The sequence below is a fragment of the Prinia subflava genome, chromosome 11 (assembly GCF_021018805.1).
Source record: "Prinia subflava isolate CZ2003 ecotype Zambia chromosome 11, Cam_Psub_1.2, whole genome shotgun sequence".
NCBI classification, from domain to species: Eukaryota; Metazoa; Chordata; class Aves; order Passeriformes; family Cisticolidae; genus Prinia; species Prinia subflava.
This window is the reverse complement of record NC_086257.1, coordinates 13,623,400-13,650,621: the sequence shown is the minus strand read 5'-3', so window position 1 is coordinate 13,650,621 and position 27,222 is coordinate 13,623,400. Positions and strand designations below refer to the sequence as shown.

Below are 27,222 nucleotides of genomic sequence, written 5' to 3'. Positions count from 1 at the left end.
CCATGCCATATCTCAGCAGGACAAGCATGAAAAATCCTGGGAACTGTCCCTGCTCCACCAGGCAGTGCTTCAGGCACAACATAGCATGGCAGCCTGTGGTGGCACCCCAGAGCTTCTGACCTTCCGCCAGAGAGCCCCAAAGAAGCACCTCCTGCTGCTTACTGCTTGTTTGGCTGAGGTACTTGGATATCCTGGAGGGGCTGCAGCTTGTCTGAAGGTGCTGGGCACAGCACAGAGCAAGGCTGAGCAGCAGGGCTGGGCTGGCTCCACGTCACCATCACATCTTCAAAGTCCCACTGTGAAGAGAAAGGAGCAGGCAGTGCCCCAGGCAGGTGCCAGGGAGCCCCAGGCAGCTCTCTGGGCAGCACAGGACCTGCGCTGCCTCCTTCCAGAAAGGGGAACTGGCTGCATTTGGAACTAAAAAGATTTTGGGTCTCTCTTTCTCCATGGAAAAGTGCAAAGCAGAATAATGCTGCTTTCCATTTTTCTCACACACTTCCCTCGCTGCTCAGACAATGTGAGGAGAGGACTCAGGAGCACACAGAGTGGCCAAGCAAGATGTGGAATGTGTCAAGAGTGGGAGAATACCTTTTCCCTGGGACCCACACAGCAGCTGTTGCTGAGCATTCCCCTGCACTGCCCTGAGCACAGCCAGTTCTGAGAAGCTACAAGCAGAGACACTTGCTGAAAACCCTGTGAAATCCCAGACATGCCTGCACTGGTCTACCATTGCTGACCAAAACAAAGGGGCTCTGTAGAGGCGTCCAGCTTCCCTTTGCTCTGGGCAGGGAGCAAAAGCCTGGCTGGACTGCAAGACCTTCCCTCATGGATGATGTTTCTGGTTCTTTGCCTCAGCTCCCAAGAGACAAAGGGCTGGTGACATTTCCAGAAGGGCAAACCCAAGTCTGCTCCACCCAGCACGTGCAGTCCTCCTGCCCTGACACCACCCATGGGACAGACCCTTTTCCCACAGCCACAGCAAGAAAGAACACTGGGGCAGAGTTCCTATGACTCAGTAGCAGTTTCTTTTCCTCTTGTCCTCACCATGACCTCTCTTCATATCCCAAGATGGCTTGGGCACCTCAGGCATTTAGCCTGGAGAGATTATTTTCTGAGGTATACTGGAGAGTTGCTCCTTGCCTCTCTCCCGGCTGCCCCGGGATATTTTTCCCAATATTTTTTTCCCTTCTGCAGCAAAAAAAGAAAAAAAATCAGTGAAAAAGCTGGACTTGAGCCACCATCCAGGGAAGGGGGACAGCACAATACCACTCCTCACAGACAAATGGGGTAAAGGATCCTGCAGGGGCCAGGCAATGGTATGAAGCTCCTCACAGGAGGGAAGGAGCTGTGACCAGAGAGGAAAAAGAAAGGTTGCTTCTTACTTCAAAGCAACAGTATCTCAGAACAGCTAGAAAAGGGTTGCTTAAATTATGTAGAAATATCTTAAATGGCCCTGGACTCAGCTGCTGCCTTGCTGTGGCCGGAGCCACGCTCCCCACTGTGGTCCTCTTGGCCACCTCCTTGCCAGGGTGGCTGGGAAGAGCAGCTCATGAGCCACTCTGCAGGGCTGTGGTGAGGCAGGGAATCCCTGGGGACCCACACCTCTGCTGGGATCCTGAACTGGAACAGGACCAGTGCTGCTGCTGGGGGTAACAGGGCTGCTCCTCTGCCTGGGAAAGGCCGGCCCCTAACGGCAGGAGAGGGATCCCACATGGCAGTCCCTAGCTGCAGGCTCCCTGGTGCAAAAAGCCATCATCCCCCCTTGATCCTGGATCTGAGATGCTGGGAACAGATCAGACACCTGACCCTGACAGTCCCACAGGCTGCAGTGGGGTGATGGGCAGGACTTGTTTGTGTAGTGCTGGCTCTGCCAAGCTGAGGGGAGCGAGGCTCCTGCATCATCTGCCACCAACTGCACTTGGAAGAGCCACAGCACTCACAACACAGCAGCTTGGGGATTTGCATCCTGGCATCCCCTACCCCTCAACTGCTCACCCATGATGCTTCAGGTTGCAGGAACAGAGTGAAAAATAATGTTCTTCCTCAAAACAAGACTGCAAAACACATTTTTGTACTAGCTAGATGGCCTAGATGGCAGCTCAGACATGCAATAGCAAGTCCTGTGTGTGAAGCACAGCCCCAGTTCTCTGGACATCCAAGGCAGAGCTGGTGATTCTACCACAGGCTGCCAGTGCTGGCCCACAGGTGTGGCACCCAGTGCCACACACAGCACAGACCCACCTGTGTTCTCCTGGGATTCCATGTGCCATGGGAGAGACTGCAGGCTGGTGTGAGACTCCCCAAACCAGGGAGAAGAGACCTGCAGGGAGAACTGTAGCTCTCAGTGAGATACCATAAAAGGCCAGTTCAGCTCTCAGTCATATTCCCAAACCAGTTCTGCATTTCTGCTGCAGGTATCAGTGCAGGAGGTAATATCAGCCAGGAAAACAAGCTGCTTGCATTATAAAGCAAAGCCACCTGAGAGGGGAGACAGAGCACTGGGGTGCTGGAAGTGCTGTGGATCCCAAAGAAGAGACCGGAGCTGTTGCAGCCTGCACGCTCCCTCTACACGCACAAGGCACTTGAAGGAAACAGCACTCCAAAATGGAAATGTGCCTTCTTCAGAAAGCAGTGGAGCAGCAGAAGCTCATTCACAGGTGGCCAGGGCAGAGCACAGAGTCTCCTTTGTGCTGGCTCTGACAAGTGAGCAGTGCCCACATGGCCTCATGCCTGCCAGCTGCTGCCATGTGCTGTACTGAGCTGTCAGCAAGGCCCAGCTGGCACTGCCCAGTGAGGGATGCGGTTCAGCAACACATCAAACCACCACAGGAAAGCATTAATTTGCCTCTTACCTATTTTGCCCACTGCTCAGTAACAGCATGAAATATTAACAGGTCTTTATGTCCTTCTTCTGTTGAGGCAAGGTGATCCTTTAGCACAGCAAGGAGCAGTTTGCATTTAACACCTGAGCACACAGTACTTGCTTGGTCATATTTACATTATCTTCCATTCACTCATGCAAACACTGCACGTTGCTTGGCAGGTCTCACGGCCAAAGGTTTCTGCAAGCAACAAGCAGTCGTCCCAAGTCTCAGGCCCTGGGGATTTCTGTCACTCAGTAGATTTGGAAGGGTCTACATCAGGACACAGCCTGTCCAGCAAGGCAGCTCATGCAGAGCCAGCTAACAGGAAAGGGCAGACAATGCAAAAGGAAAGGACTTGGGTACATGCAATATGGGCTAATAATTTGAAATGCTTCAAAAGGAGAAAATCAGAATAGAAAAAAATGTTTTACATCTTCAATAAAAGATACTCCAACTTCAGTTTGATAGGTAATAGCTTCACACAAAACAGGACAAAAAAGGGAGTGTTTGTGAGCAATCAAGTCCCTAAAGCATTGTAAGGGACAAAAACAGATACCTTTCCTACAAGCAGGGTAGAAAACTCAGATCAGAGTGATTTGGGTAAGGCACAACCTTTTCAGGAAACAAAGGCAAAGATCACCTTCTCCAGGAGAACTAGATTAAACAGTCTCTCCTGAGAATCTACTTTCTGCTACAGTACACTGATTTAAAATACCATTGACCATATTAACAGTGTAATTATCCTTTAACTTTCCAGATGGCAGGGAACTATCCTCCCTGCAGTGCTGTAATTAGAAACTCAAGAGCAGGCACTCCAGGGGAAGCAGGAGCTGAGGTGAGAGCTCTGCTGTCAGGGGATCCTGTGCATACAGTGCAAACTGGCTGTACAGGACACACAGAAAGATCCACAAAGCCAAAACCGGCTTGGTTGCACACCCCACATTTGCTGTGGCTTTGCTCAGCAGTTGCTTTCATCTCTCCATTCACATTTAAGGCCTGGAAAGTACAGAATTACAAGACAGCAATCCCTTTTTATAGTATCAAGAGTCCAGCATCATGTGTTAGTTCACCACCTAAAAACAAAGCATGACTCGTCTTGGTGAGCTCTTCCAGTCCTATCATTACTCCCTGTGCTGAATAAGAAATGAAGAGCCCTGACCAAGTGTACAAACGTTTTCTCAGAAGGGCAGCTGAGAAGTAAATCACACTTTAATCTGACCCCGAGTAAGTAAAGTCTTTTTAGCATCAAATACTCACATACCCAGTTAAAATCTGCTAGTAGACAGTTCTCTGACTTAGGGCAATGAGACAACATGACACGCATATAGGAAGCAAAATCTCAAATATATTTAAGGACAAATTAGCACCAGATTTTTAGCCAGTCATAAGGAGCCAATGTTTTAAAATACCAGTGGGAAGTCACACAGAAACAACTGATACCAGCTCAGTGTAAAGGATATAAAAGCAACATTTTCCTTGCATGGTGTGCTGTGCTTTGCTCAAGCTAGGAAACAGGGAGTCGTTACAGATTCTACAGAATAGGGCTGAGAACAGAAGAGAAGGAAGAGGGCAATAAAGATCATTTTACCTCGTTTGTCAACACATTAAAGCATTTAGTCAAATCAACAAACAAGCCTTAAAGACCAAGAAAAAAAAAAAGATGAGCAATATTGTCTCAGAGTGTAACAAACATCACTCATTGAAATTCAACAGTTTAAAGATTTTAGTCAGTTTTACAGGACTTTGACTGCAAGAGCTATAAAATACATCCTTTATGGAAGGAAAAAAACATTCCTGCACAGCTCCATCTGCTCCCATTGAAAGGATGTTTCAGCAGCAGTGAAATATCTGGGCTGGCTTCCAGATAACACGAACAGCCAGGTCTCTTTTGTTCTCAGAAGGGGTGAACTCCAGCCACCAGAGCCCACTCTCATCCTCTGCCAGGCCACTCCACTGCACAGAGCTCCCAGGTGAGCTGGTGATGCCCACTTATCTGGTTTTTTACCCCTTCAATTAAGGCCTGTGAGACAGTGCAGTCCCTGCCCTGAAAAGGCAAGATACTGGTGCCACAGCTAAGCCTCCAGGTGCTTCGTGATCCTGCGGATTTTCTCCTTCCTGTTCCTGTTTCCGTGTTTTTTCCAGGGCTTTCCAGCCACATTGGCAGGGCTGGATGCAGTCGCAGGCACGAGGCCGCCCCCAGGCCGGTACCCCATGGCAGCCCGGACCCCTTTCATCAGGGCACGAACGTTCTCCTGGAAAAGCAGACAGGACACCAGGGACTGAGGAGAAGACACTCAACCACTGCAGCCTGTCAGTAAAACCAGACACAGGCAAGCTCAGCCCCTGCTCCAGAGCTGCAGGAAGGCAGCCAAAGCCTGCCCGCAGCTCCAGATCTGCCAAGCTGTGCCGGGTCCCAGCGCCTGCCACTGACGTGGCACCGTGTCCCAGCCAGTATCAGCTCCAGCACCAGGATGGATCCTCTGCTCTGTGCACAACAAATTGTCTTCACAAATAAATCTGGTGCCCAGGAAAGCCACAGACCAAAATAAGTTGCTCAAGTCTGGAGCGTGGGCAGTACTGACGGGGCTCACAGCTTGTGCCAGCACTTTGGGCAGACAGAGCAACAGTCTGGTAATCCCAAAAATGCTTTTCAGGTCACAGTTTTCTGAAATAGCTCACTCTTTTTTTTTTTTTTTGAAAAGAGCCTGAGTTCTTGTTTTCAAAATGCATGATTATCTTAGCTGTGCCAAAAAAATGGTGTTCCCATCCAGCTAACCAAACAGAATGGAACATGCCATCTATGATCCATCCTCATCACAGCTAAAAACCTGTTCTAATCTTTGTCAGGTATGCAGATCTGGTCAGTTATGGACTTCATATGAGTCATTAATACACTTTTGTCTTGTAGGGACAAAACAGATCCCTGTGGGATCTAACAAGAACCATACAAGTTAGGAATTCCGATTTTCCACTTAATTTTGAGATTTCTTGACTGGATTTTAAATCAGTTTGCATTCTTTTCATCTGATTTCAGGTACTGAGTCAAAACCTCCAGGTAGTACTAAATCAGTTGTCTTTAAAAAGCTTATCACATCCCCTAAATATATCAGCTCAGGAAAGGAATGTCAGTTTGAAGGACCTGTTAGTTCCAAACCATGTTCTGGGTCAGTTGCAGTGTCATTCCTCCTTGTCTTTCTTCCCAGTCACCCTCCTGCTCAAGATTGATGTCTGATTACTAATGACAAGGGTCACCCTGCTGACCTCTGAAAAATCATGTGTGCACACCTCATTAGCAATCTTTCTGTCACCAGAAAGACATTCCCAGTGATTTAGGAGATAATAAAATGAACAGAGAGCTCTTGGGTAGAAATTACATGCAGATCCCACAGCATCAAACACCATTAACTCAACCCAGCACACCTCCATCATCAAAGCTGATTTTTCCCCAGTAACTACAGGTAAGTGGTGCAGCAAAAATCCCTAGAACAATTCTCTTCCAGAATTTACCTGATGGAAAAACGTTTTGTCCACCACATTTTCAATTTGTTTTGCTTTGGTATTTTTCTCAGGCTTCACCTGTCCAGTGGCCTGCAGAGTTGTACTGTCAGGGCATCTTTGATGTTGGTGCTGAAAATCATCTGGGTCAATACCAGGAGGTGGGTGGCAATATAACAGCTTCCCCTGTGAAAGCAATGGGACACAGTTATTACAAAATAAACTGGGAGAGGAAAGAAAATAACTCCAAACCTAAGAAGGGCCTGAAGTTTAGGGGCTCACACTGGCAGGCTATCAGTACACTTTATTTCTTCTCCCAGGCAACAACTGGTTTGACTTCTAAGTAAAAGTACTGTTCCACCTCTACATCAAAGTACCATTTGCAGCTGCAGTGTCCAGCTGCAAACAACACAGAGCAAAACTCTCAGGAGCACCAGGGGATCCTATCAAGAAATTATCAACAATAAGCTCCAGAGAGGTGCTGCAGAAGCATGCAGTATTACAACACTCAGAGCAACAGTCCTTAGTGCCAAATATTGGTCCAGCTGTACATTAGGGGTTCATTTCCTGAGTATCTGTTAGTTATTTTGGAGATATGATTATTTATTTAGTTGGCCATATTTTTAAGCAATTGCCTTTCTAAGATTAGGCAGCTTGAGAAATTCCATTTATTCTTTTAAAACATAAAAGCAGCGCAATTTAAAGAGTCTTCTGATACCTGGTGATTTTATCCAGAGAAAGAGAACTTACTTTACTGTACTCCAGTGCAACCTTTAATTTACCTCAGAAAAGGGAAGAAAAGCCAGATGTAGGGAGCACTTACATTGACATAATCTTTTAACACATATCGAGCTGATCTCGGCTGGTCTGGCTGTCCATGAGCTGTCATAAAGCCCCTCATATCTGCAAGAGAAATCCAAAGTATATTCTGTGTAAGTACAAGAGATTGTTAGTATGTTTTCCTCTGCTGCCTAACCATCCATTTGTATTCTTTCTCAAAAATACTCAATTAGAAAGAGGCTTCTCTTGGAGAAAGCAGGGGAAAAGAAGGGAAGAATTTTGGTGACTGTAAAGGTACTGAAAGAAATTATAAGAGCTGACATCTCCCTACTAGCAGAAAGCTGCTAGGGTTTTATTTTTTTAAAAAAGGCAAAGAATGAGAATTCACTACATTCTTTAAAGTCCAGCTCAGACACAGATGGTGGGAGGTATCTGAAAGGGTAAGAGTGCCACACTTAGACTGGCAGGGCATTTCACCAATATTTTCTACACCATCACTACATCAGATGAGACTGGCAGAGCACCACTCCAACACACACAGGAGATGAGCCATTAACAAAGAGCATTCCTGAGAGGAGGGCAAGTCCTCTTGAAGAGGTCCAGTGCACAACAAAACCAACTTTTTAGTTGGGCCTAACTTTCCAGTGCTCTCCTAAAGCCATGTTCAGGACCGTGCACACAGTGGAGGTGATAGGCTTTAAAAGGATCATCACTCACATCCATATGCTGTTAGCAGCTCTTCAGCTGTTGGCTTTCGGTCTGGGTCCTCATCTTCCCTTGGCCTTATGATATTTATTCCATAGGTTGCTTCCAAAACGTTTCGTGGGATATGCTGGCAAACATAAGCTAGTGAAGGAAACCATTTTGTGATTTACAGCTACACAAGTCATCTTGCCCTTGTCACTCTAAGAGCACACACAAAGAATGACTTTTGGATTTTGTTGCAAATCAGAAAAATAACACAAGTCTGACAACACAAGTTGAAATGAGATAGGAAAACACCAACACAGCAGGACTGTTTTATCCAGTATGTCCCACTTCCCCCCAAAACATGAGCACGTGTGCTGCTAGCAGGGCTGGAACATGCTGCTTGGCATACTCCAGATCCAACCCTTGCATGCACTCTCACAAACCCTATGTAAAGGATATTAGAGAAATAGGTGGGACATGGTCCCTCATCTGATCTATAGGCAGAATTCCAGAACAAATCATTTCTGCCTTGGTAGAGACGAAAGATGGCATCACCAAACCGGGGCAATCACAAAGGCACAGGCCAGGCTCCACATACAGGGTCTACATGATAAATAACCCAAATAACCCATTAGTTCACCATGGCAGGTCAGTGTCCATGGAGGAAAAAGGAACAACAACAAAAATCAAATGCATAGATAAAACATGGATGCAAATGACAATAAGCAGAAATTCTACTAACACAGACACCTGCCCTGGTCCCAGCCAATGAATTAAGGAGTTCAGATGTAGAAGACAGCAACACTTTCAAAGTTCCTAAATAAGGTGTCCAGATGGGGGCAGCAAGATCTTCAGCTCTCCAGTCTGATGGGAGAGAAGAAAGCACTCCAGAAACCTTTAATTGTGTCAGACCTTCTGAAACAGCTAGGAGTTTGAAAAGTACAAATCCCACAATGCTCCCACACTATAACACTGGAGTTGCAACCTCAAAATCAAAGCCTGATCAATATGAAAACATCAGCAAAACTACATTAATTCGCAGCAATGATGTAAGACAAAGATAGTTTGAAACCTTAACCTATCAGGAGGAACACTCACTTTAAAAACTCCTCTCCTCATGACTGGTGTTGGAAAAAAAAAAAAAAGGGACAAGGTAACTAAATAAAATCAGGAGATCAAAAACATGCCCCATTGCACAGCAGCTCTCACAAGTGGCTCAAAATCAAGCATGGGTTTAGAAGCAAGAATTAAAGTTCCAAAATTACACACATCAAGACCACTCCTCTCCAATCTACTCTGCTGGCCACAGTTCAGGCTGGCAGAGTTCTCAGTGAGTGCATGTGGTTGCAACTAGGTCATGATGAAACTCTCTTCCACTGGGGAAAAAGAAATGATAAAAAGACTGATGTTATTTGTTAGCAATACCTGGAAGTGTTTTGTACGGCCTGGTGTAGCAGACACCGACACCTTCTTATTTCCAAGGATTGTGTTGATGGTTGAACTTTTGCCAACATTAGGATAACCCACCTAGATGACAAATAAATGAAATGTTAACAGGCAGGGTGATGCCAAACGACTGTCAGAGCTCTGACATGAAAGTTCTTTAATAAAACTTACTAAAAAAAAAAAACTAGGGCAAGCAGGGGGGCACACTGAGCTCCAGGAACTTCAATATTAATCTTTGCACAAAACCCACAATGGGTTTTTGTGCTTGCTAGTTCTTGTATCCTTACAGGAAGCCAGGCTACAGGATGAATTTTTCCCATGGAGGGCACATGGAAGAAAAATTTAGATTAAGTAAGTTCCATTTAAGGACAAAGTCCAACTCACCAGCCCAACATTTACTTCCCCATCTTTCACCCTCGGTCCATTGTGCATAGTTTTGAATATCTCCAGCAGCTCATTTCTCTGTACCAGATGGCTGAAGTTCCTGATGTTCATGTTCTGCTCCTGCACTCCATGCTGCACTGCAGCACCATCAGTCCTGCTTCCCATCCTCTCTGGAGCAATAGCATTTATGTTGTCACCAGCTTCATCTTCAGAACAGGTGTGCCAGTCCTCCTCTTCATCATCTTCACAGTCTTCATATTCATCGCTGCTGTTATCATCACTCACCAGAACCTGGTTTGCACTTTGCCAAGTGCTGCCTGTGGATGCTCTTTCTGTGCCACCCTGTGCTGTGTTGTCATCTTCTTGACTGGAGCTCTCATCCTCAGAACTGCTCGGATGCTCTGCTGCCCCCTCAGTGCCCAGTTCCTGTGGGAACAGCAGTTCAGAGGTGAAATTCAAAGACAACCCCGAGCCTTGCTGCTGGCTGCAGCAGTGCAGGCAGCTGTCATCAGCCAGACCCCAAGAGCTGACAGCTCACTGTGTTTACATCACACTGGGGTTTTTTAGAGGTCTTAAGCAGGATGTAGGAAAAACTAGCCTGCTTCAGGAGAATGACAAAAGCATTCCAAGATGGACTGTTCACAGCTTCTCTGTGAAGTCATTAAGAAGTTCCTCTCCAGAATGAATGTGCACACACCCACACTAGTTTTTTTAATTATTAAGTGTTCTGAGTAAAAGGAATGAATGCTGTTTTTTCAAAATGTTCAGAACACAAAGCCAGTTTGTTTCATGTCTAAATATTTCATTAAAATAATTTCAAGCTGTTTTGTTTTCAGTTAACTCTACACTACTTCCCTGCAGAGTTTACATTCAAAAATGAGGGTATTTTCACAACAATAGTATTTTGAGCTTTCTTCTCAAACAAGAGAAGAGAGCACCTTCAGTCTCACTTTTAAACCAGTTTGTAAAAGCATTTTATACAAGGACTGTAAACCAGATGAACAGAGTAGGTATTTTTGGAAGGATATATGGGATATTCCACAGCTGAATGGCCATAACAGAAGAAAGCAGCACCCATTGATAACATGTAATTTGCAGCAGCAGCTCAGTTTGTTCCACTGGGTAAATGGCTTTCAGGTACTTTAGGTTCTCCAAGAAACACCTCCCCTCCCTGGGAAAGAAAGAAAGCTCTGTACATCCCTCACAGCATCCCTCTTGGAAAGGTTTCCAATTCCTTTAATGAATTAAGAGTTTGCAAGCAGGTCTATAGGGGCTGTTTCTGTCTTCTGCACTTTGTTCACCATTTTGCTCTCCTCACATTTGTCTCTGAATTGATCCTTCAAATGCTGTTTTACAGCTGCACAGGTGTCTAAAATAATCCTTTTATGCTCAGGTATCTCACAAGGATAGGTGCAAAGCAAGTTACCAGCTGCAGTCAGCACAGACCTAGCATGAACTGGTCACCTGCAGTACCTTTGACTCTCCGCACAGCCGTTCAGACTCCGCCAAAGCTGACCAGAACACCACCTTGACACCCTCCTTCTCAAAGAACTGTGCCCAAGCAGCACGCTGCTCCTCACTCAGCAGATCTGCTTTGTTGATCAGGATCATGTTCTCCTTGTCTTTACTGACTTCCTTAACGTAACTTTCCTGAAGAAAACAAGAGAAGGATCAGTTTGTACTCTGGTTTTGACTCCTTCCACCCCAAGGCAATACAAGAGCAGCAGGACAAATTACTGCACGCAGCTCCACATGAGTGTAGCCAAGCTGCCCATCCCTGGGCTGGTGGCAGTGCTGTTCAGCAGACAGCTACAAGAACTAATTGGAGCATGCAACTACCACAATACAGCTTGTTGCTGCCCACGTGTGCAAACACCTTGTCTGCTTAGGGCTGTGACAAGATATTAATCAGCACCTGCTGCAGGAGCTCCTAAGGTAACTATTTGAGCAATTTCATGTCTCCCTCATGCACTGTTCTATCATTACAGCCTATCATTACAAACTTGTCACTTCAATAATTTCTGGTCCTTTGTAATCCTCAACCACTTTTATTCCACTATGCTTTTACATAAGACAATTCCTTTCTGCGAAGACACTTCTAGTGGGTAATGAGGAATAATATAATATTTGCACAGTAACATCTGCACAAGTGCCTCTAAATCCACAACATTGCACAAGTGCCTCTAAATCCACAACATTCTGTGTGAAATGCCAAAAGACAAAGAAAAATAGTTTCATGCCAGAATACTTGCATCAATTAGTAAGATATCCACTTAGGCCCAACAGCAAAACAGCTTCAAGGTGGTTGAATGCATTAACAAAAACATATCACAGGAACATTAAGACACAAAATGAAGACAACATTCAAGAAAGTGGTTTACTTACCAGATCTTGACATCTGAACAGAAGGGGGTTTCTGGCATCTACTATCTGGACTACAATATCACTGAAAAAGTAAAGGAAAGCCCCATAAAGTACTCCTTATTACCTTGCCTCAAAGGAAGCAGTAAGACACAGCAATTATTCATTTTTAGGTTTGCTTGTAATTTTACTAGTTTTAACTGTATTATCCTACTAAATACCTTTACTGAACAATAGAGCACCTCAGCAGCCCACCTGCCCAACAGAGCCATGTTTGTGCTACAAGCCAGTTCTGCTGTACAGTGTTTCCTCCTCACTTGGCTCATTCTCCTGGACAACTGTACAGCCAGCAAGGAGGAAGAAAATATGCCAACCCATCTACCCTCCAGAAACGCTCAGCAGACAAGAACCACAGTAGTGGTACTCCAGCTTTTAGAATGGTACTAAAAACTGTGGTAACACAACATTATTTCTGTTTATTCTCATCCTCAGCTGTGGCAGGGTGGTTATGGAGAGAAAGAAGAGGTATTTTTCCTACACAATGAGATATTTTGGAACACCGTTGTCCTCCTTGCATGGAACAAGATGTACAAAGTCTCCCACAAATAACCTGCAGATTCTGATCATTTGATATTGGCTATTTTCAAAAGTTCCTCTATGCTCTTTTTGTCACAAAAAGCATAAAAGAGTGAAAAAATAACCTTAGACTTCAGTAAAATACACTGCTCCCCCATGCAAGCAAGGCCTTACAACATGCTTTTAGGAAACACCTTCCAAACCCAAGGACCAGGTTGCCACCACATACACAATAAGGACTCATTAGTTCCACACAGTAATTAAATGCAATGGCTTCAGATCCCAAAGGCATCCATGCTTCTTTTCTCAAAAGGAGGGGAAAATTTAACTTTGGCCTTTTCCACTAGAACTCATCCAGGCAAGTAATTTAAAATACTGCCATGCATTATCACATGCTGATTCTGTTTGTTTGACAGGGATTTCTGTTAAGTCAGGACAGCTTCAGAACACCATAGGTCGAATGGAAGAATTTCAAGCCTCGCTAAGCAGTTCATTATGTATTCAAAAAAAGAAAAAAGAAATCAATAATCCCCCCGCAGGAAATAATTTAATAATTTAATAAGCCATATTGTACAAAGAGGGACTGCACAGTTACAGACATTCAAAGATCAATACAAGAGAGAGCTGACACCATCATACTGGGATGGGATTCAGAGAAGTCACTGAGCCACACTGCTGGGAGCTAGTTTGAAGCAAATACATGGAAAAGGCTGATAACAGATCAAATTATCTGGGGGGTTAAGGGACTGAGTGACTTTTCCATTCACTTCTGAGACAGCATTCTCACTCTACATGAAATAAAAAGCTTCAACAGGAGCAGAAAGGCATTAATAACACATTCCAGTCACCTCAAAACACCCAGTACACTCATACTGCACATCATGATACCCTACAATGGATGCTCCTGACCAGCACTCTCCCAGCCAAAGGCCCAGCAGCATTCAGTACAAAGCCCCTTCTGTGAAAGAACCAGCCCACCATGACCTCACTGGTGAAGTATTTTTCAATTTTAGGAAAGTGAGATGAGATTATCTCAAATTTAATTATTAGCGAAATTAAATGCCCCAGTTAGATTAACGCAGTACACAGCACTCTTATTGTATTACAGCTCAGCACAGCAAACAAAGCTACTCCTGTGATATGACAGCCTGTTGTCTTCTGTGCACTGCTGCAACTTCTCTGTGTGGCAAAGGGCCAAGGACCAAGAGGTTCCTCCCTTCCCAACATTACTTAGTCCTTGCCTCCTGCCCCTGAACATCAGCTTCAGCTGCGAGGTTGGGAAAGAGGGGAACAGGTTAATCTTGGCAAGAGACCTCAAAGGGGGCCTCCCATACTGAGTTACAGGAGGGGACAAAGAGCAGCAGCCATTTAAGAATCTTCAGAGACTCACAGGGAACCACCTGCAGATCACAGTGCTGAGAACAGCTGGCACCACTGAGATGCTGCCCTTCTTCATATCACATTTTCATCACTTCCAAACAAAATCACTGCAGTGCTGATAAAAAACACTACTAATTTTTCCTGTGCTGAGGTGCTTGAAGCTTGTCTCAAAAGCTACAGTTCATGAAAATACATTCAACATCACTTTTAAAAAAGTGGATAGCAAAATATTTTACCTTCTTTCAATGACTCTCCAAAGCTGACGCCAAAATTCCAAGTTTCTTTCAAATGGAGTTAGAATTAACTTTTTCTCTTCCTCGAGGCTAAGGCAAAACAGAAAAAATGATGTTACACTTGGTCCATGGCAGGCTGTAACCTCACTACCAGTTCTTCCCTAGATCCAGAAGGCTTTCATTTTGCAGAGAGCAATCAAACCAAACTCATATAGAGGTACTATCTCTGATGTTTTTTCAAACAGATCAAGCACCCAGGTACACTGCTGTCAGTGGCACTGGTTTAGTGGTGACACAATGGCTCCTGACCTGGTCAATGCAGAAGTGATAAAAGATGGAGAGAACAAGAACTCATCAGGAGTCTGCCTGTGAAATTTGAGAGCCATGATAACAAATGAGGGAAGTTATCCCAGGTGCCAGCAGTTATTTCTTAACTGAGTACCACTTGGAAAAAATAGCAAAATTTGGGGATGGTACCTGAAATACCTCTATACAACCTTTAACTTGGGGTTACCACCAGCTGAACTACTTTACTCAGGGTAAGCACGGGTTTGCAGGGTGTAAGCAGACACCACCCAGCTCTCCAAGCCAGCGGATGCAGCACCAGACCAGCACAAGCTGCTGTTTGCAGGCTGGCAGCACTGCCTTCCGTTCAGAGCAGCACTGCTGTGTCTCTTAAAAGACATCCAGTAACCCTCTGGATGCCACCAGCTACTTACCCAGCCACAAGCAGCATACTCACTGGGCAAGCTGTCGCCTCCACTCAAGAAAGCTCTCTCTCTCTGCTTGCTTCAAGTCCTCTGCACTGGTTGTCCTATCCCAATGTGGCCTATAACAAACATATTTTGCAGTGAGTGGTCAGAAATAGCAGTCAGTCCAGCTACATCACCTCAGGAAACATAAAGAACATAAACACCACACAATCAGCTCTGCTGAGGCAATGGTTCAGATGTGCATTCACCTATTTTCAGCAGCTTTAAGCACACCTTCTTTCCTTGTTCCTTCCAAATTCCATTAGCAGAGAGCATGTACAGCAGATACCACAAAGCTGTTTTCTTGAGCTAAGTTTTGTAGGGTCCTTAAGATGGGGATTAATCTCTCTGTTCACCATTCACAGAGTTCCTGAAAGGCTTACCAGGCAGCCTGGATGCACCTGCTACAGCAGTGCCAAGCTTTGGGCAGGAAAGCCACACCATCAGGCCAGAGAGGCTTGCCTGACAGCACTCACATGGCAGACAGGCACATGTGCTGTGGGTTACGGCCAGCTCACGTAGGTTAGTTAGTGGCTTCTCCAAAAGCAGGGTATTTTCAACCTGAGGGCTGTCCCCAGGCCTGCAGCCACAGAGGGATCAGCCACAGAGCCCCATTCAGCCAAGGGGCATCCAGGCCCAGCCCTGCAGAACCCACCTCCGTGGGATGCGCAGGAACTCCTGATTCTCCTGGTGCAGCTGCCGAACGCGCTGGGCCTCCTGTGCTGTCAGCAGGCCCGTGCAGCTCTGGGCAGACACGATCTGGGCATTCAGACGCTCTGAAACGAGAGACAGTCATCCAAAACCACCTGTCCGCAGCCCTGCTAGCCCTGTCACCCCATCCTGTCCCTGCTGACCCCTGCCCCGGCTCAAGGCCTCACCACCTGGCCCCAGCTCCCGCCCGGCCAGCCCCACTGCCAGCCCCCTCACACTCACCCATCCCCGAACCGGTGTCGCCCCGCCCCGGGACCCCCTCCTCAGCCCCCGGCCCGGCCGAAGCCCCGGCCCGCCCCGCTGCTCACCGGCCACGAAGCGGGTGCCGGCCAGCTCGGCCGTGGCCAGGAACTCCTCCAGCGGGCTCTGCTCAGGCGCCGACCGCAGCTCCGGGCCGCGCTCCACGACCACCTCGCTGGCGTGAAGCTGCCGGGACAAGACCCCACCGTCATTCCGGGCCGCCCCGATCTCTGCCCGCCTCCCCGGCCCCCGGCTTACCCAAGAGGAGGCGCCGCGGCGGTCCAGCCCGCGCTGCCGCTGCAGGCAGCGCCCGAGCCCATCGCTCCGCTTCTTGCCCATGTGCCGCCGTCCCCGCACGGCCGACGGAAGGGGCGGGCCGGCGGCAGCGTTCCACCGCCGCTTCCACCGCCCCTTCCGCCGCCGGCCCCTTCCGCCGCCCGGCGCCGCGGCCGCGCCCGCCCCGCGGTGCCCCCGCGTCTGCCGCCAGGCGGTGCCAGCGCCCCGGGCCCGGCCAGCCCGCGACGATGGGACGGTCCGAACCTGCACTAGGGGAGGCTGAGGTTGGACATCAGGAAGAATTTTTTCATTGAAAGGGTGGTCAGACGTTGGAGTGGACTGCGCAGAGAGGTGGTGGAGTCACCGTCCCTGGCGGTGTTTAAGGATGTGGCACTTAGTGCCATGGTCTAGTTGATACGGTGTTGAACTCGGTATCAGAGGTCTTTTCCAGCCCACTTGGTTCTGTGATTATCCATCCGTCCATCCATCTATCCATCCACCTATCTATCTACCCATCTTTCCATCCCTCCCACTCTGTGGTGCTCAGCATGGACACACATCTCTCTGGCTCTCCCCTCCTCAGGCCCAGCTCCAGCCCCCTCCCTCCCACAGCAGGCACCAGCCCCACCAGTAATGAGCCTGGGGACACGGTTCACTCCCACCCCAGGGCAGTGACACCCAGGGTTGCCAGCCCCAGCCCAGCCCCTGGCAGTGCCAGTGGGGCCAATTTCTCTTGCTGGTTCACCCTGGTGCAGATGCTGTCAAACCACATCGGGCAGAACCCTGCCTGGCAGCCAGCCATGGGCCAGGGGTTTGTGTATCCCTCTGGGGAAAGACACCAGCTCCTGTGGTCGAAGCTGACCCCATGCCCTGTAACACGCCCAGGCCCGTGCAGGTTCCCCTTCCCTCGTGTCCATCATCCCAGTATAGCAAACATGCATGTGAGGAGTGATGGTGGCAAAGCGGGATTGTGGATGCAGCTGTGGGAGCTACACTATGAAGTTGCTGGCAATATGTAGCCAGAGTCTGGGCATCTTTGCCAGATGGAGGACAATGCATGACCAGACAGGGAACCACTGAATGGATTTTGGCAGCAGCCATTGTGGCTGGTCCGGGTCAAGATGGAAGAGAAGGTTAAATTAATAAACAACTTGACCTGTACTTGCTCACTGAACTGATTTATGAAACATTTCTCCTTTATGGGTGTTGGGTTAAGGCCAGACAGTTTTCACGACAACTCTGTAATGTGCATCAGTTGTAACTGGAGAATAACCTGTCTAATCCCAGGAAAACAGAGGCAGACAAAGCTTAACTTCAGGAGCCGGCCACCAACAGCATGGCAGCATGCATAACCCCCTGAGCAGGAGCAGTCTTTTCTCTCCTGTCTCTTCTCTTTTCTTTCTTTTTTCTTTTCTCTTGCTTTGTGATGTCTCCCCATGATAAATGCCCATTAGGAAGACACAATTTTTCTTTTCTTCTTCTTTTCAAAGCCAGTAACTTAGGCATAAATTTCCCAAGGACGTCTGAACCTTTGCCATGCTCATCCCAGGCTCTGCCACCACCACCAGTTTGGTCTGGCCCCTCCTTTGCTTCCTAAAGGCAAATAAGAAGGATGAAAGGGGACTCAGCAGTCGCCTTTTCATTTAGGCAAGGTCCTTCAATGGAAGGCTGGTGAACTGCAGACAGCAGGCAGAGATTTAGTAAAATCATTTCTAATCAAGTCATCTTTAATAAAACCATCTCAAGTCTTTATGTGGGCACTGAAGCAGTAATATAAATGCTCATTATTGTCTTTCTTTTGTACTTCAGTTAAAAGTTACCTTCCCTCCACAATGCATAATCACCAGCCAAAGCAGCCAGCCAGCCTGGCCGATCCCTACGCCTCGGGTCTGGCAGCACTTCTAACCCTACAGCCGAGGCGCGTGCAGTGCCATTCCCAGGCTGCTCAACCACAGGCAAATGCTCTGATAATCCCACTGGCACAGCCCTGGCAGCACAGCCTCGGCACCACCGTGCTATTTGGCTGGTGATCCTGCCAGTACAGAGTGCAGAGCTCCGAGGACCTCCATGGGACCCTCGGAGCTGGCATGAACTGGGAAGAGACACTCAAGGGCAGCAGAAGTGCTGGTGCAGTGGGAAAAGGAGAAAAGGAGGCTTGCTCACCACCTGCAACCCATCCTGGGGCAGGGAGATTTGAGGGTAACCTGAAGAACAAAGATCTCTGCATTTAGATTGGGATGGTTTTCCCACAGGTTGCCCTTTCTCCCCTGCCGCCTTTCCCCATTTCTAGACTGAAGTGCTTCAGGGACAGTTAACTGCAGATATTTTCTACCACCTTTCTGGGACCTACTTAAGCAATGCCCAAATTGCCCTCATTCTTGCAACAGATAATTTCTGGGCACTTCATAAACACTGAGGAATTTGTCTGATGATACCAGCAGCACTGCGGGGATCACTTTGAGCAGAGCAGTGCTGAAGGAGATACAGACTGGGTCATCCAAGTGACAGAAACATGAGAGCCAGGGTAGTAATTGCGTATTTCTAATTGCCATGTTTCTCATCCCTCTCCCACTGCTTTGCTTTGCCTACCTGAGCAAGACAAGCTGCTACTAATCTTACCTGAATGCAACAGCCTGCAGCTCCTAGAAGACATTTATACATGGATTAATCACACACAGTGAAAAGGGACACTGAGGTACAGATGCTGTCACAAGAGCTGCACAGAGGCAGCTTGGCACCAGAGTGTGCATGCCAAGAGCACAGCCAGGCAAGGAGAGCTTGGAGGAGAGGGGCATGCTGCTGTGAAATGTGATAAACCTGCTGATTTGCAGCCCATTCCCATATGATGCAGTAGCTACCACAGCATGCAAAATGAACACAATTTTTGCTGCTGGGCTTCGTGCAACTCAGCTCTTTGACAGAAGTACTTGGGTTGGACTGAGGTGTTGTCCTAGGAGAGAAAGCAGCTCTGTGCATCACAAAACCTCTTACCAGTCCTTTGAAAAGCACTGAGTGCCTAGCACTGCTGGCACTTTGGAAGGTGGCCACAGCTTTGGGAATTCTCACAAAACTATTGCACAGACAAAGTCGAATCTGCTGTCCTTCCAGCACATTGTAGTCATTGACTTGGGCTTCTCTCCCAACTTCTTCTGCCTTGAAGCCAAACCACTGCTCCAGTTTTTGATGCATATCCTGAGAATAATTTAGCAGCAGCAGCTCTTTTTCAAAAGCCAGTCATAACAGTGCGTTTTTGCCTAAAGGAAACATCGTTCTTTCTGGACAACTTTTCCTCCATTTTCCTTTAAGGCAGCACTGGGAGATCTTAGGACTGTGTCTCTAAAATATTCATGTGATGGCTATTCATTATTCATGTAGGTTCACAATGCGCAATTCAGCGGTACTGCCAGCCTCAGCCTGACAAGCAGACCCATTAAGAAACCCTCCCCACAGCAGCCCTGAAAGAACACCAAGACAATTTTGCTCTGTGCACAACTGCAGCTGCTTGAACCCCCTTCTTTCCAGCTGTACTCAGAAGCGGACTGGCACTGTAGGAAAAGTGCGAGCTTGTTCTGCAAGCTTCCCATCTTTTGGTGAAGGTCTTGCTCCTCTTTAGAAAGAGCAGCATGCTCAGGAAACTCTGAAGCAAGGCTGCCTGGCCAAGGCTGAGCCCTGAGAAGGCACCAACCCTGCTGGGGCCCTTGGGTGAGTTTTTTAGACTCCACTTCTTCCACCAGCCCTATGAAGATAAAATCACCTCCTTGCCTGACAGGGTGGGGGCAAGTTAATGAGAGAGAACTGCCTGCCTCTTTGAAGGCACAAAACACCGGATGGGAAACCGATGGGATTTCTCCAGCTCCCATTGTGTCAGCTCTGCCTGGGAAGTCTCACCCACTGCTGCCCCTCTATGTGGCCCCACGGTGGCAGCCCCCAGGATGGAGTGCTGAGCAGAGGATGCTGCCCCAACACCACCTCTGTGCCCCTCGACTGGCAGCATGGTATGAGGATGGATGTCCAGCACCACCTCCCAGCCAGCCACCCCTCCGAGGGTGCCGTGACACCCAAGGGAGGGCTCTGCTCCACTGGACACTGGCTGCCCTTCTAATTATAGCAGCGAGTGCAGGAAGCGCTGGGGCTGCCTGCGCAGGAAGCGGGGTGTGCCGCTTTCGGTGACGGAAAAACAACCCCTGCAGAGGTGTGCCGACACCACCGTGGCCCCGCCAAGCGGCAGAGCCCCTGCCCCAGGGGCACTCCCGCTCTTCGGCACCCTGGGCAGCACTGGCATCACCCTTGGTGTCCCCAAAGGATCCAGGCCTGCCTATGCGTGGACCTCCTGCAGTCTTCACATGGCCCCAGCATCATCTGTGCTGCCAGCCCCGAGCCCTGCCAGGGCACACCTGCTGCAGGATGGGTGCTGCTCCCCTTCAGAGAGGCACGAGGGCAGCAGGGGTGGTATGCGGCTGCCATTAAAGGCTGTTAAGGACTCTTCTCCCTGAGCAGGTCATGCTGCCTCATGCCCTGCCAACTTGCCTCAGGCTGTCCCTGCACCTGGTGAAGGCAGCTATCGGCACTTGCTGCTGGCCAGACCTGGATGATGGCTGGTGGGGCTGGGGGCCATGGCACCCTGCCTCCCACCACTGATGGCCTGTGAGGCTTAGGAGCTGCTCAGTCTTTCCACGTCATGGAAAAACCTGACAGTTAAGCATTTCCTTTGTCCCGGTTTGGAACAAAGAGTCAAAACTTTGACATGTTGCATGGTTATAGAGACTGTGGATGAAATGTTGGTTTGCAGTGTTTCACTCTGACTGTGTCACTTCAGCTGCTGCAACACAAGAAGTTCTATTGCTACCTGGGGCAGAAAGCCTGACAAGTTTTCATACACTGACAAAATCAGTACATTCCCATGAATTATTTTGCTCTTGTCATATTAACTTTCCCCAGCACCTTTTCCCACCACTCTCCCTAAGCAGAGATCTGCATCAGCTCCAATTCCAGCTGCTGTCAAAAGCCATCCCTGAAGTGGGGCTGCTCCCTGCAGGGTTTCACCCTCTCCCATCAGACAGACCCTTGCATGTCTCCACAGTGCACAGGGCAGCCAGCGTGGTGGGGTGTGACCACGGGTTCCAGCACAGACTGGAGTGGCCAGGCAGGGGAGGGATGGAGTGTGGCAGGGAGTGGGGTCTGCCGAGGGCCAAGTGCAGCACTCTGTGCTGCCGGCTCTAGGCCGCAGGGCAGAGATGGTATCTTACATTTTCCCACGCCTCACTCGGGATTTGCATGCGTGCATGAAGGCAGGTGATGCTTGGTAGCTGCTGGGATATTGCATAAATAGAGAGCAGGCTGTTGCACTCCCCTCGGGCTACAGCACCATGCAGATAAGCCCCCAGCATGCAAGTCCTACACATCATGAGTGCTGCCGGCCTTGCAGGCCAGGAGGGAGCCTCATGCTCACTGGGAAGCAGGCAGCACGCCCTGGCCCCACAGGGCAGGCTCCTCTCTCACTGTGCCTCAGCTTCTCTTCCTGGCAATGAAATGCAGACACCCAGCACTACAAGAACAGCCTCAAGCATGGAGCAGGTGCCCCAAACTTCACTGGGCTGCTCTGTGCTGCCAGACTTCACCCAAAGGCTATAGCACAGTTCCTCAGCTCAGCACAGAACTCAGAGCATTTTGTGTGGGAATTGCTGTACAGACCACCACAATTTGTTACGTGCCCTTCAGCTGCTGAAGCATGAGGCAATCATCCGTGCCCAGAACTGAAGCAGTTGCCACAAAGCAGGAAAGACACAGTCCTGAATTAACCGGACCCATAATTAAGGCAAAGAAAGCTACAATGGTCTGGCACACCAACTGGTGGTCAAGCATGGTGAGGAACCGAGCTGAGACAGATTCCATTCTCGAGCAGGGATGTGACCACAAGACACCTTCCCTGCTGCTGCTCTTCCAAGTGGTACAGAAGCAGGTACTCTGCACTGCTGCTGCTCCCTAGCCACCATCTGGAGCCCGCAGATGGCAGAGTGGGTCTCTGAGATGCTGATAAGGAAACCTCTACCCCGAGAATGCAATGCAAAAATGGCAGTACTGCTGCTTTGGGGCTGGGGAGGCCATGAGGAGGGCAAAGGGGTCAGATAGCCTCCTCATCTTATACACACGGCAGTTTGCAGACAAATATGCCCAAGGGCTGTTGGAAAGCCACGGGGCTCAGCAGCCTGCACGAGCCATGCTGTGAAAACTTGAAGTCTACGTTCCTGAACACAGATCACTTCACTGGGGATGGCAGAGCCCAGCATGACTCTGCAAACAGAGTGGGCATCATTATCAGAAGTATCTGTGTACAGCCCCCCCAGCTCTAACCTCCCTCCAGAGGCAGCACTGCAGGAAGGTGTGTGGGCCTCCTTGCTTGCTCCATCCCACCTGGATCAAACACCTGCCTGCTGAGCCACCAGCCCACACTCAGAACAGGTTCTTCTGCCCACAGCTGAAGGCAGGCAGGGTTTTGGCAAAGCAGCTCCCTCGTATGGAGAGACGGCTGTGCCCACGTGTCTCAGGAGAGTGGACGGGGTTGCTCTCGGCCTTGCAGCTCACAGGCTCAGCTCAGGCAGGTGGCAGCTGCTGAGCACAGGGCAGGAGTGGGTCTGAGGAGCTGGGGTTCAGCAGGACACCTTGAGGGAGGAGGGAGATCTTTGGGCACTGCGGGAGTGGAACACCATGTGTGCGTCTCAGATGTCACCTCAAGCCATTGGTTTTATTTTATGTGCAAAGCAGTATCTTCTGTTTTTACCTTGAAAGACAAAGACAAAAGAATAGTACATTGAGTGCTACTTGGAGATGAATCAGCTGCACAAACCAGTCTTTCTCTCCCTGCCATGCAGTGGGATGGTCCTGCAGGCTGGCAGGAGCTGTCTGCCACAGGCTGCAGCATAGCACACAGCCCCTCCTGCCCCATATACCGACAGCACTGTGGGGGCTCCCAGTGGGTGCCTGGGACCCAGCCTGCATCAGGGCTGAGAGGCTGAGACCTGCCCAGAGCGGCTGCAGCTGGGCACTGCGGCCAGTGCAGACCTCAGCCCCTCACCTGTCCTGCTGTGAGGCCCTGGTGTGGTTTTGCTGAAGAGGAGAGGGCTTGGTTCAGCACGGTGCTGCACACAAATGTGCATCCCAGTGGGTGCTGGGCTTCATGCTCAGGGGGCCTGGCCTGTTTGCCCCAGCCCTGGCTGGGCAACAGCTTGTGTGCTCTGGTGCACACCCAGCCCATGCAGCTCTCCAACTGAGGTTTTCTCATTGGAAAATGGAAGAATTAACACATTCACTTCTCAGGGCAAGGAACAGCCTTCATAACACTGTCAAACCGCTGTGCTGGAGCTGCTGAAGACAGAAATGCAGCAGGTTACTGACCCACACCTACCCCTGGCCTCTGGAAACCATGGCTGCAGCCAGGCATCCCCTGGTACAGCTACGGCTGAGCAGTCTCAAGGGATGATGCTGACCACGCTGCCCTCCAGTGAGGGGGATTTGGGAAATACAAGCAAATGGGCAAGGGATTTTTAATAGTTTGATGCTGGTCACTGTGGTTACTTGCAATTCCCAAGTAATCTGCTAGATGGCATGATGTAATAATAGTAATAATAATAATAATAATAGTAGCAACAACACCCAATGATAATTATATACTGGTTTAATTGATCCAAATTCTAGAAATGATTTGTCAAATAATTTAGGCAGGTGTTTACATATTTTATTGCACGAGTGCATACTTCCCCCTTTTGTTGAGCATTTATCCAAACCCTGATGAAGTGCCATTATCTGCAACGCTGGAATTTCTATTCTTTCTGGCAAGGATCTGACACATGACATAAGAAGCTATAGTAACAACACAGAGACCAACTTTCTCATTATGTCTGTGAGTGTACTCAGCAACCCAACAAGAAATTACAAGACAGCTTCTTGTTCTTCGGCTGCTGCGTATAAATAAAGAGCAAAGGATTACTCATACATAATAACTAGTATTTGCTGCAGGCCCTACAGCTCTCAGAGCTGAACTAACCAAACCAGAGGAAAGATCATGTTGCAAGAACGAGACTTGTCCATGGCAACCTCAGCTACCACCCTGGCCGGGCAGGCAGCGGAGGTTGGGGCTCTCCTGGCCGTGGGATCTCCCAGAGCGTGGGGTCCCGCAGTGGCCTTGGGATTTTTGTCAGTTTAAGGGGATTTTGGGCAGACGGATCCGCGCGGTGCCCTCTCCGTTCTCCCCGCCCGTGCTGACGAAAGTTGCGGGAGAGCGCTGTGGCTCCCACCCTCCGCCCGTGGCCGTGGGAGCGAGGTGGGCCGGGACGGGGCGCACGGGGGTCCCGCCGCTTCCGCGCCCGCGGCCGCACCGGCGGGCGTCCCCCGCTGGAGGCCCCGCTCCGCTGCGAGCGGGGAGGGGACAGGGGCCGCCCGGCCGGGCTGGCACCGCCCCGTGCCCGCCCCGTGCCCGCCCCACGGCGCGGCGCGGCCGGGGCTGGGGCCGGGGCTGAGAAGCCGCGGCGGGCGGCGCAGAGCGGCGGCGGCGGGCGGGCGGCGAGCAGCGAGCTCGGCGGGCCCGGGCAGCGGGCGCTCCGCCCTCGGTGCGCGGGGCCTCCCCTCTCCGCGCCCGCGGAGCGCGGCGCCCGCCTATATCTACGGCCGCGGCGGCGCGGCGCCCGCAAGGATGTGAGGCGGGCGGGCAGCCCAGCCGCCGCCGCCGTGGCATGCCCCCCCGCGCCCGGAGCCGTCGGCGCGGCGCCTAGCCGCGGCTCCGCGGGGCCATGCTGCCCTGGAAGCGGAGCAAGGTGGAGCTGGCGGCGGGCGAGGCGCGGCGGCAGAGCAAGCCCAAGGGGTACGCGGTGAGCGTGCACTACTCGGCCCTCACCTCGCTGGCCCGCGCCTGCCCCGAGAGCGCCCTGCACCGCGTGGGCAGCATGTTCCGCTCCAAGCGGCGGAAATTTCGCGTCACCAGCGAAGACCCCACGTATACTGTGCTCTACCTGGGCAACGCTACCACCATCCAGTCCAAGGGTGAGGGCTGCACCGACCTGGCCGTCTGCAAGATTTGGAGCAAGAGCGAGGCGGGCCGGCAGGGCACCAAGATGAAGCTGACCATCAGCGCGCAGGGCATCCGCATGGCACACGCCGAGGACAAGGGGCTGCGCCGTCCCGGCCACCTCTACCTGCTGCACCGGGTCACCTACTGCGTGGCCGACCCGCGCCTGCCCCGTGTCTTCGCCTGGATCTACCGCCACGAGCTGAAGCACAAGGCGGTGATGCTGCGCTGCCACGCCGTGCTAGTCTCCAAGCCCGAGAAGGCGAAGGCCATGGCCCTGCTGCTCTACCAGACTTCGGCCACGGCACTGGCTGAGTTCCGCCGGCTGAAGAAGCGGGACGACGCGCGGCACCAGCAGCAGCAGCTGGTGGGCGAGCAGAGCATCCCGCTGGTGCCGTTGCGCAAGCTGCTCAACGGGCAGTGCTGCTACAAGCCGCCGGTAGAGCGGAGCCGCAGCGCGCCCAAGCTCGGCTCCATCACGGAGGACCTGCTGGGCGAGGAGCAGGAAGAGCGGGCCATGCACTGCGACTGCGAAGACATCCTGGAAGCGCTGGGCGAGCCCGAGGGCGAGCTGCTGCGCCCCAGCACCGGCCGCGGCGAGAGCCCGGAGCTGGGCCAGCTCCTCCGCGACCTGGGCGAGCTCAGCCTGGGCAACGACCTGCGCTCGCTGCGCGCCGACCTGCGCGTCCGCCGCCTGCTTTCCGGGGAAAGCACGGGCAGCGAGTCCTCCCTGGAGAGCGGCGGCACGGACGGGGCCGCCCCGCCCGGCAGCGACGCCGAGCAGCCGCCCCCCGGCGACCCCGAGACCGGCTGAGCTCTCGAGCCCACACGGGCGTGCGCGGTGCCGCCGGGGCGCACCGGCTTCCCTCCGGGAATGCACGGCCCCGCCGGGGCGCACCGAGTTCCTTCTGACCCCTCCGGGAGTTCACGGTCCCTGCCGGGAGCGCACGGCCCCAGCGGGGCGCACTGGGCTCCCTCCGGGAATGCACGGTCCCTTCCGGGCGTGAGCGGCGCCGCGGGGGCGCTCCGGGTTCCCTCCGGGAATGCGCGGCCCCGCCGGGGCACACCGGGTTCCTTCCGGCCTGTCCTGGAATGCACGGTCCCTTCCGGGCGTGCACGGCCCCACCGGGGCGCACCGGACCCCTCCGGCCCCGCCGAGGCCCCTCGGAGAATTCGCGGTCCCGCCGGTTCCCCGCGGTGCCCCCGCGTCCCGCAGCATCCCGGGGAGCGGCCGCCCCTCCCGTGCCGGTGCCGGTGGTCGCCGGAGCCGGACCCCAACTCGTCGCGGCCCGGGGAGGGGAGGCGGCCGCGGGCTGTTTACCTCCGGCTCAGCCCTTGAAGATCTGCCAAATTCCTGGAATAGCTTTCCCCGGGGAGGGCGGCGGGAGGGAGGTGTTGCGCCTTGTTTACAGTCAGAAATCTCACATCCGAGAGGCCCCCCCGCCGTTTTCTCCATTAAAGTCACTCCATCGTGCTGTCGTGTCCAAGAGGTTTGCACTGTTGTGAAGTTGGATTTTTTTTAATTATTGTTTTTAAGTTAGACCTTTTTTTTTGGGCCCCGGTCCTGTCCCCAGTCTCGATGCTCTAGATCTTTTGCTGTGCAAAAGAAGACTACTTGTGGCTGTTCACCTGTACATAGGGAAATGTATGCAAATACATTTTGTTATTTTTAAGAACACCACCATTTCGATCTCCTCTGTTTGCACATATGTGAAGAAAATAAAGATGATGGTAACTTAAAAGAAACAAGGGTCACTGTGGCAGTTTGGCTTCTGTGTGTGGATTCCTGAAAGGAGCTGGGGGATGGAGAAATCCCTTGGGAAATGTAGGTGCAGGAGAGCACTGCACAAAAAGGCTGTTTCAAGCATCAAAGCGTGATTCCCAGGCTCGCTGGAAATGTTACACTACAAGGAAACACACTGGGTGCTGAAGGACTCTTAAAAGGCACAGGGATGAGGTTTTCTCTCCACAACCTC

At 50.8% G+C, this 27,222-nt stretch overlaps 2 protein-coding genes across 4 annotated transcripts; one reads left to right on the top strand and one right to left on the bottom strand.

Annotated features, from left to right (window-relative positions):
* Window positions 1–4,189: 4,189 nt before the first annotated feature.
* On the bottom strand, window positions 4,190–19,655 carry LSG1 (large 60S subunit nuclear export GTPase 1). 3 transcript variants are annotated; one of them, XM_063408774.1, is made up of 14 exons: window positions 16,171–18,478; window positions 15,981–16,098; window positions 15,617–15,737; window positions 14,952–15,038; window positions 14,213–14,299; window positions 12,045–12,105; window positions 11,133–11,309; window positions 9,660–10,085; window positions 9,255–9,356; window positions 8,289–8,432; window positions 7,857–7,980; window positions 7,183–7,262; window positions 6,372–6,545; window positions 4,190–5,116 (listed from the first exon to the last, which is right to left on the bottom strand). In XM_063408774.1, the coding sequence occupies exons 1-14, from the start codon at window positions 16,249–16,251 to the stop codon at window positions 4,937–4,939; spliced, it is 1,962 nt and encodes a 653-aa protein (XP_063264844.1). In that variant the 5' UTR covers window positions 16,252–18,478; the 3' UTR covers window positions 4,190–4,936. The 3 variants fall into 3 exon arrangements, 2 of the variants coding, with proteins under 2 accessions (XP_063264844.1, XP_063264845.1); XM_063408775.1 differs by lacking the exons at window positions 15,617–15,737; window positions 15,981–16,098; window positions 16,171–18,478 and having other exon boundaries at window positions 14,929–14,986; XR_010081656.1 differs by lacking the exons at window positions 4,190–5,116; window positions 6,372–6,545; window positions 8,289–8,432 and having other exon boundaries at window positions 7,857–7,985; window positions 16,171–19,655.
* Window positions 19,656–24,667: 5,012 nt separating this feature from the next.
* On the top strand, window positions 24,668–26,995 carry FAM43A (family with sequence similarity 43 member A). The gene has a single exon (XM_063408776.1). The coding sequence runs from the start codon at window positions 24,972–24,974 to the stop codon at window positions 26,058–26,060; it is 1,089 nt and encodes a 362-aa protein (XP_063264846.1). The 5' UTR covers window positions 24,668–24,971; the 3' UTR covers window positions 26,061–26,995.
* The last annotated feature ends 227 nt before the right edge of the window (window positions 26,996–27,222 follow it).

What these genes read in the sequence shown, in the direction of transcription:
- LSG1 (XM_063408774.1), bottom strand. Translation starts at nt 16,251, where the DNA reads ATGGGCAAGAAGCGGAGCGATGGGCTCGGGCGCTGCCTGCAGCGGCAG. An exon ending in TGTTCAGATGTCAAGATCTG is followed by an intron (nt 11,310 to 12,044) that starts GTAAGTAAACCA and finishes TGTTTTCTTCAG; the next exon opens with GAAAGTTACGTTAAGGAAGT. An exon ending in GGGAAGTAAATGTTGGGCTG is followed by an intron (nt 9,357 to 9,659) that starts GTGAGTTGGACT and finishes TTTGTCATCTAG; the next exon opens with GTGGGTTATCCTAATGTTGG.
- FAM43A (XM_063408776.1), top strand. Translation starts at nt 24,972, where the DNA reads ATGCTGCCCTGGAAGCGGAGCAAGGTGGAGCTGGCGGCGGGCGAGGCG.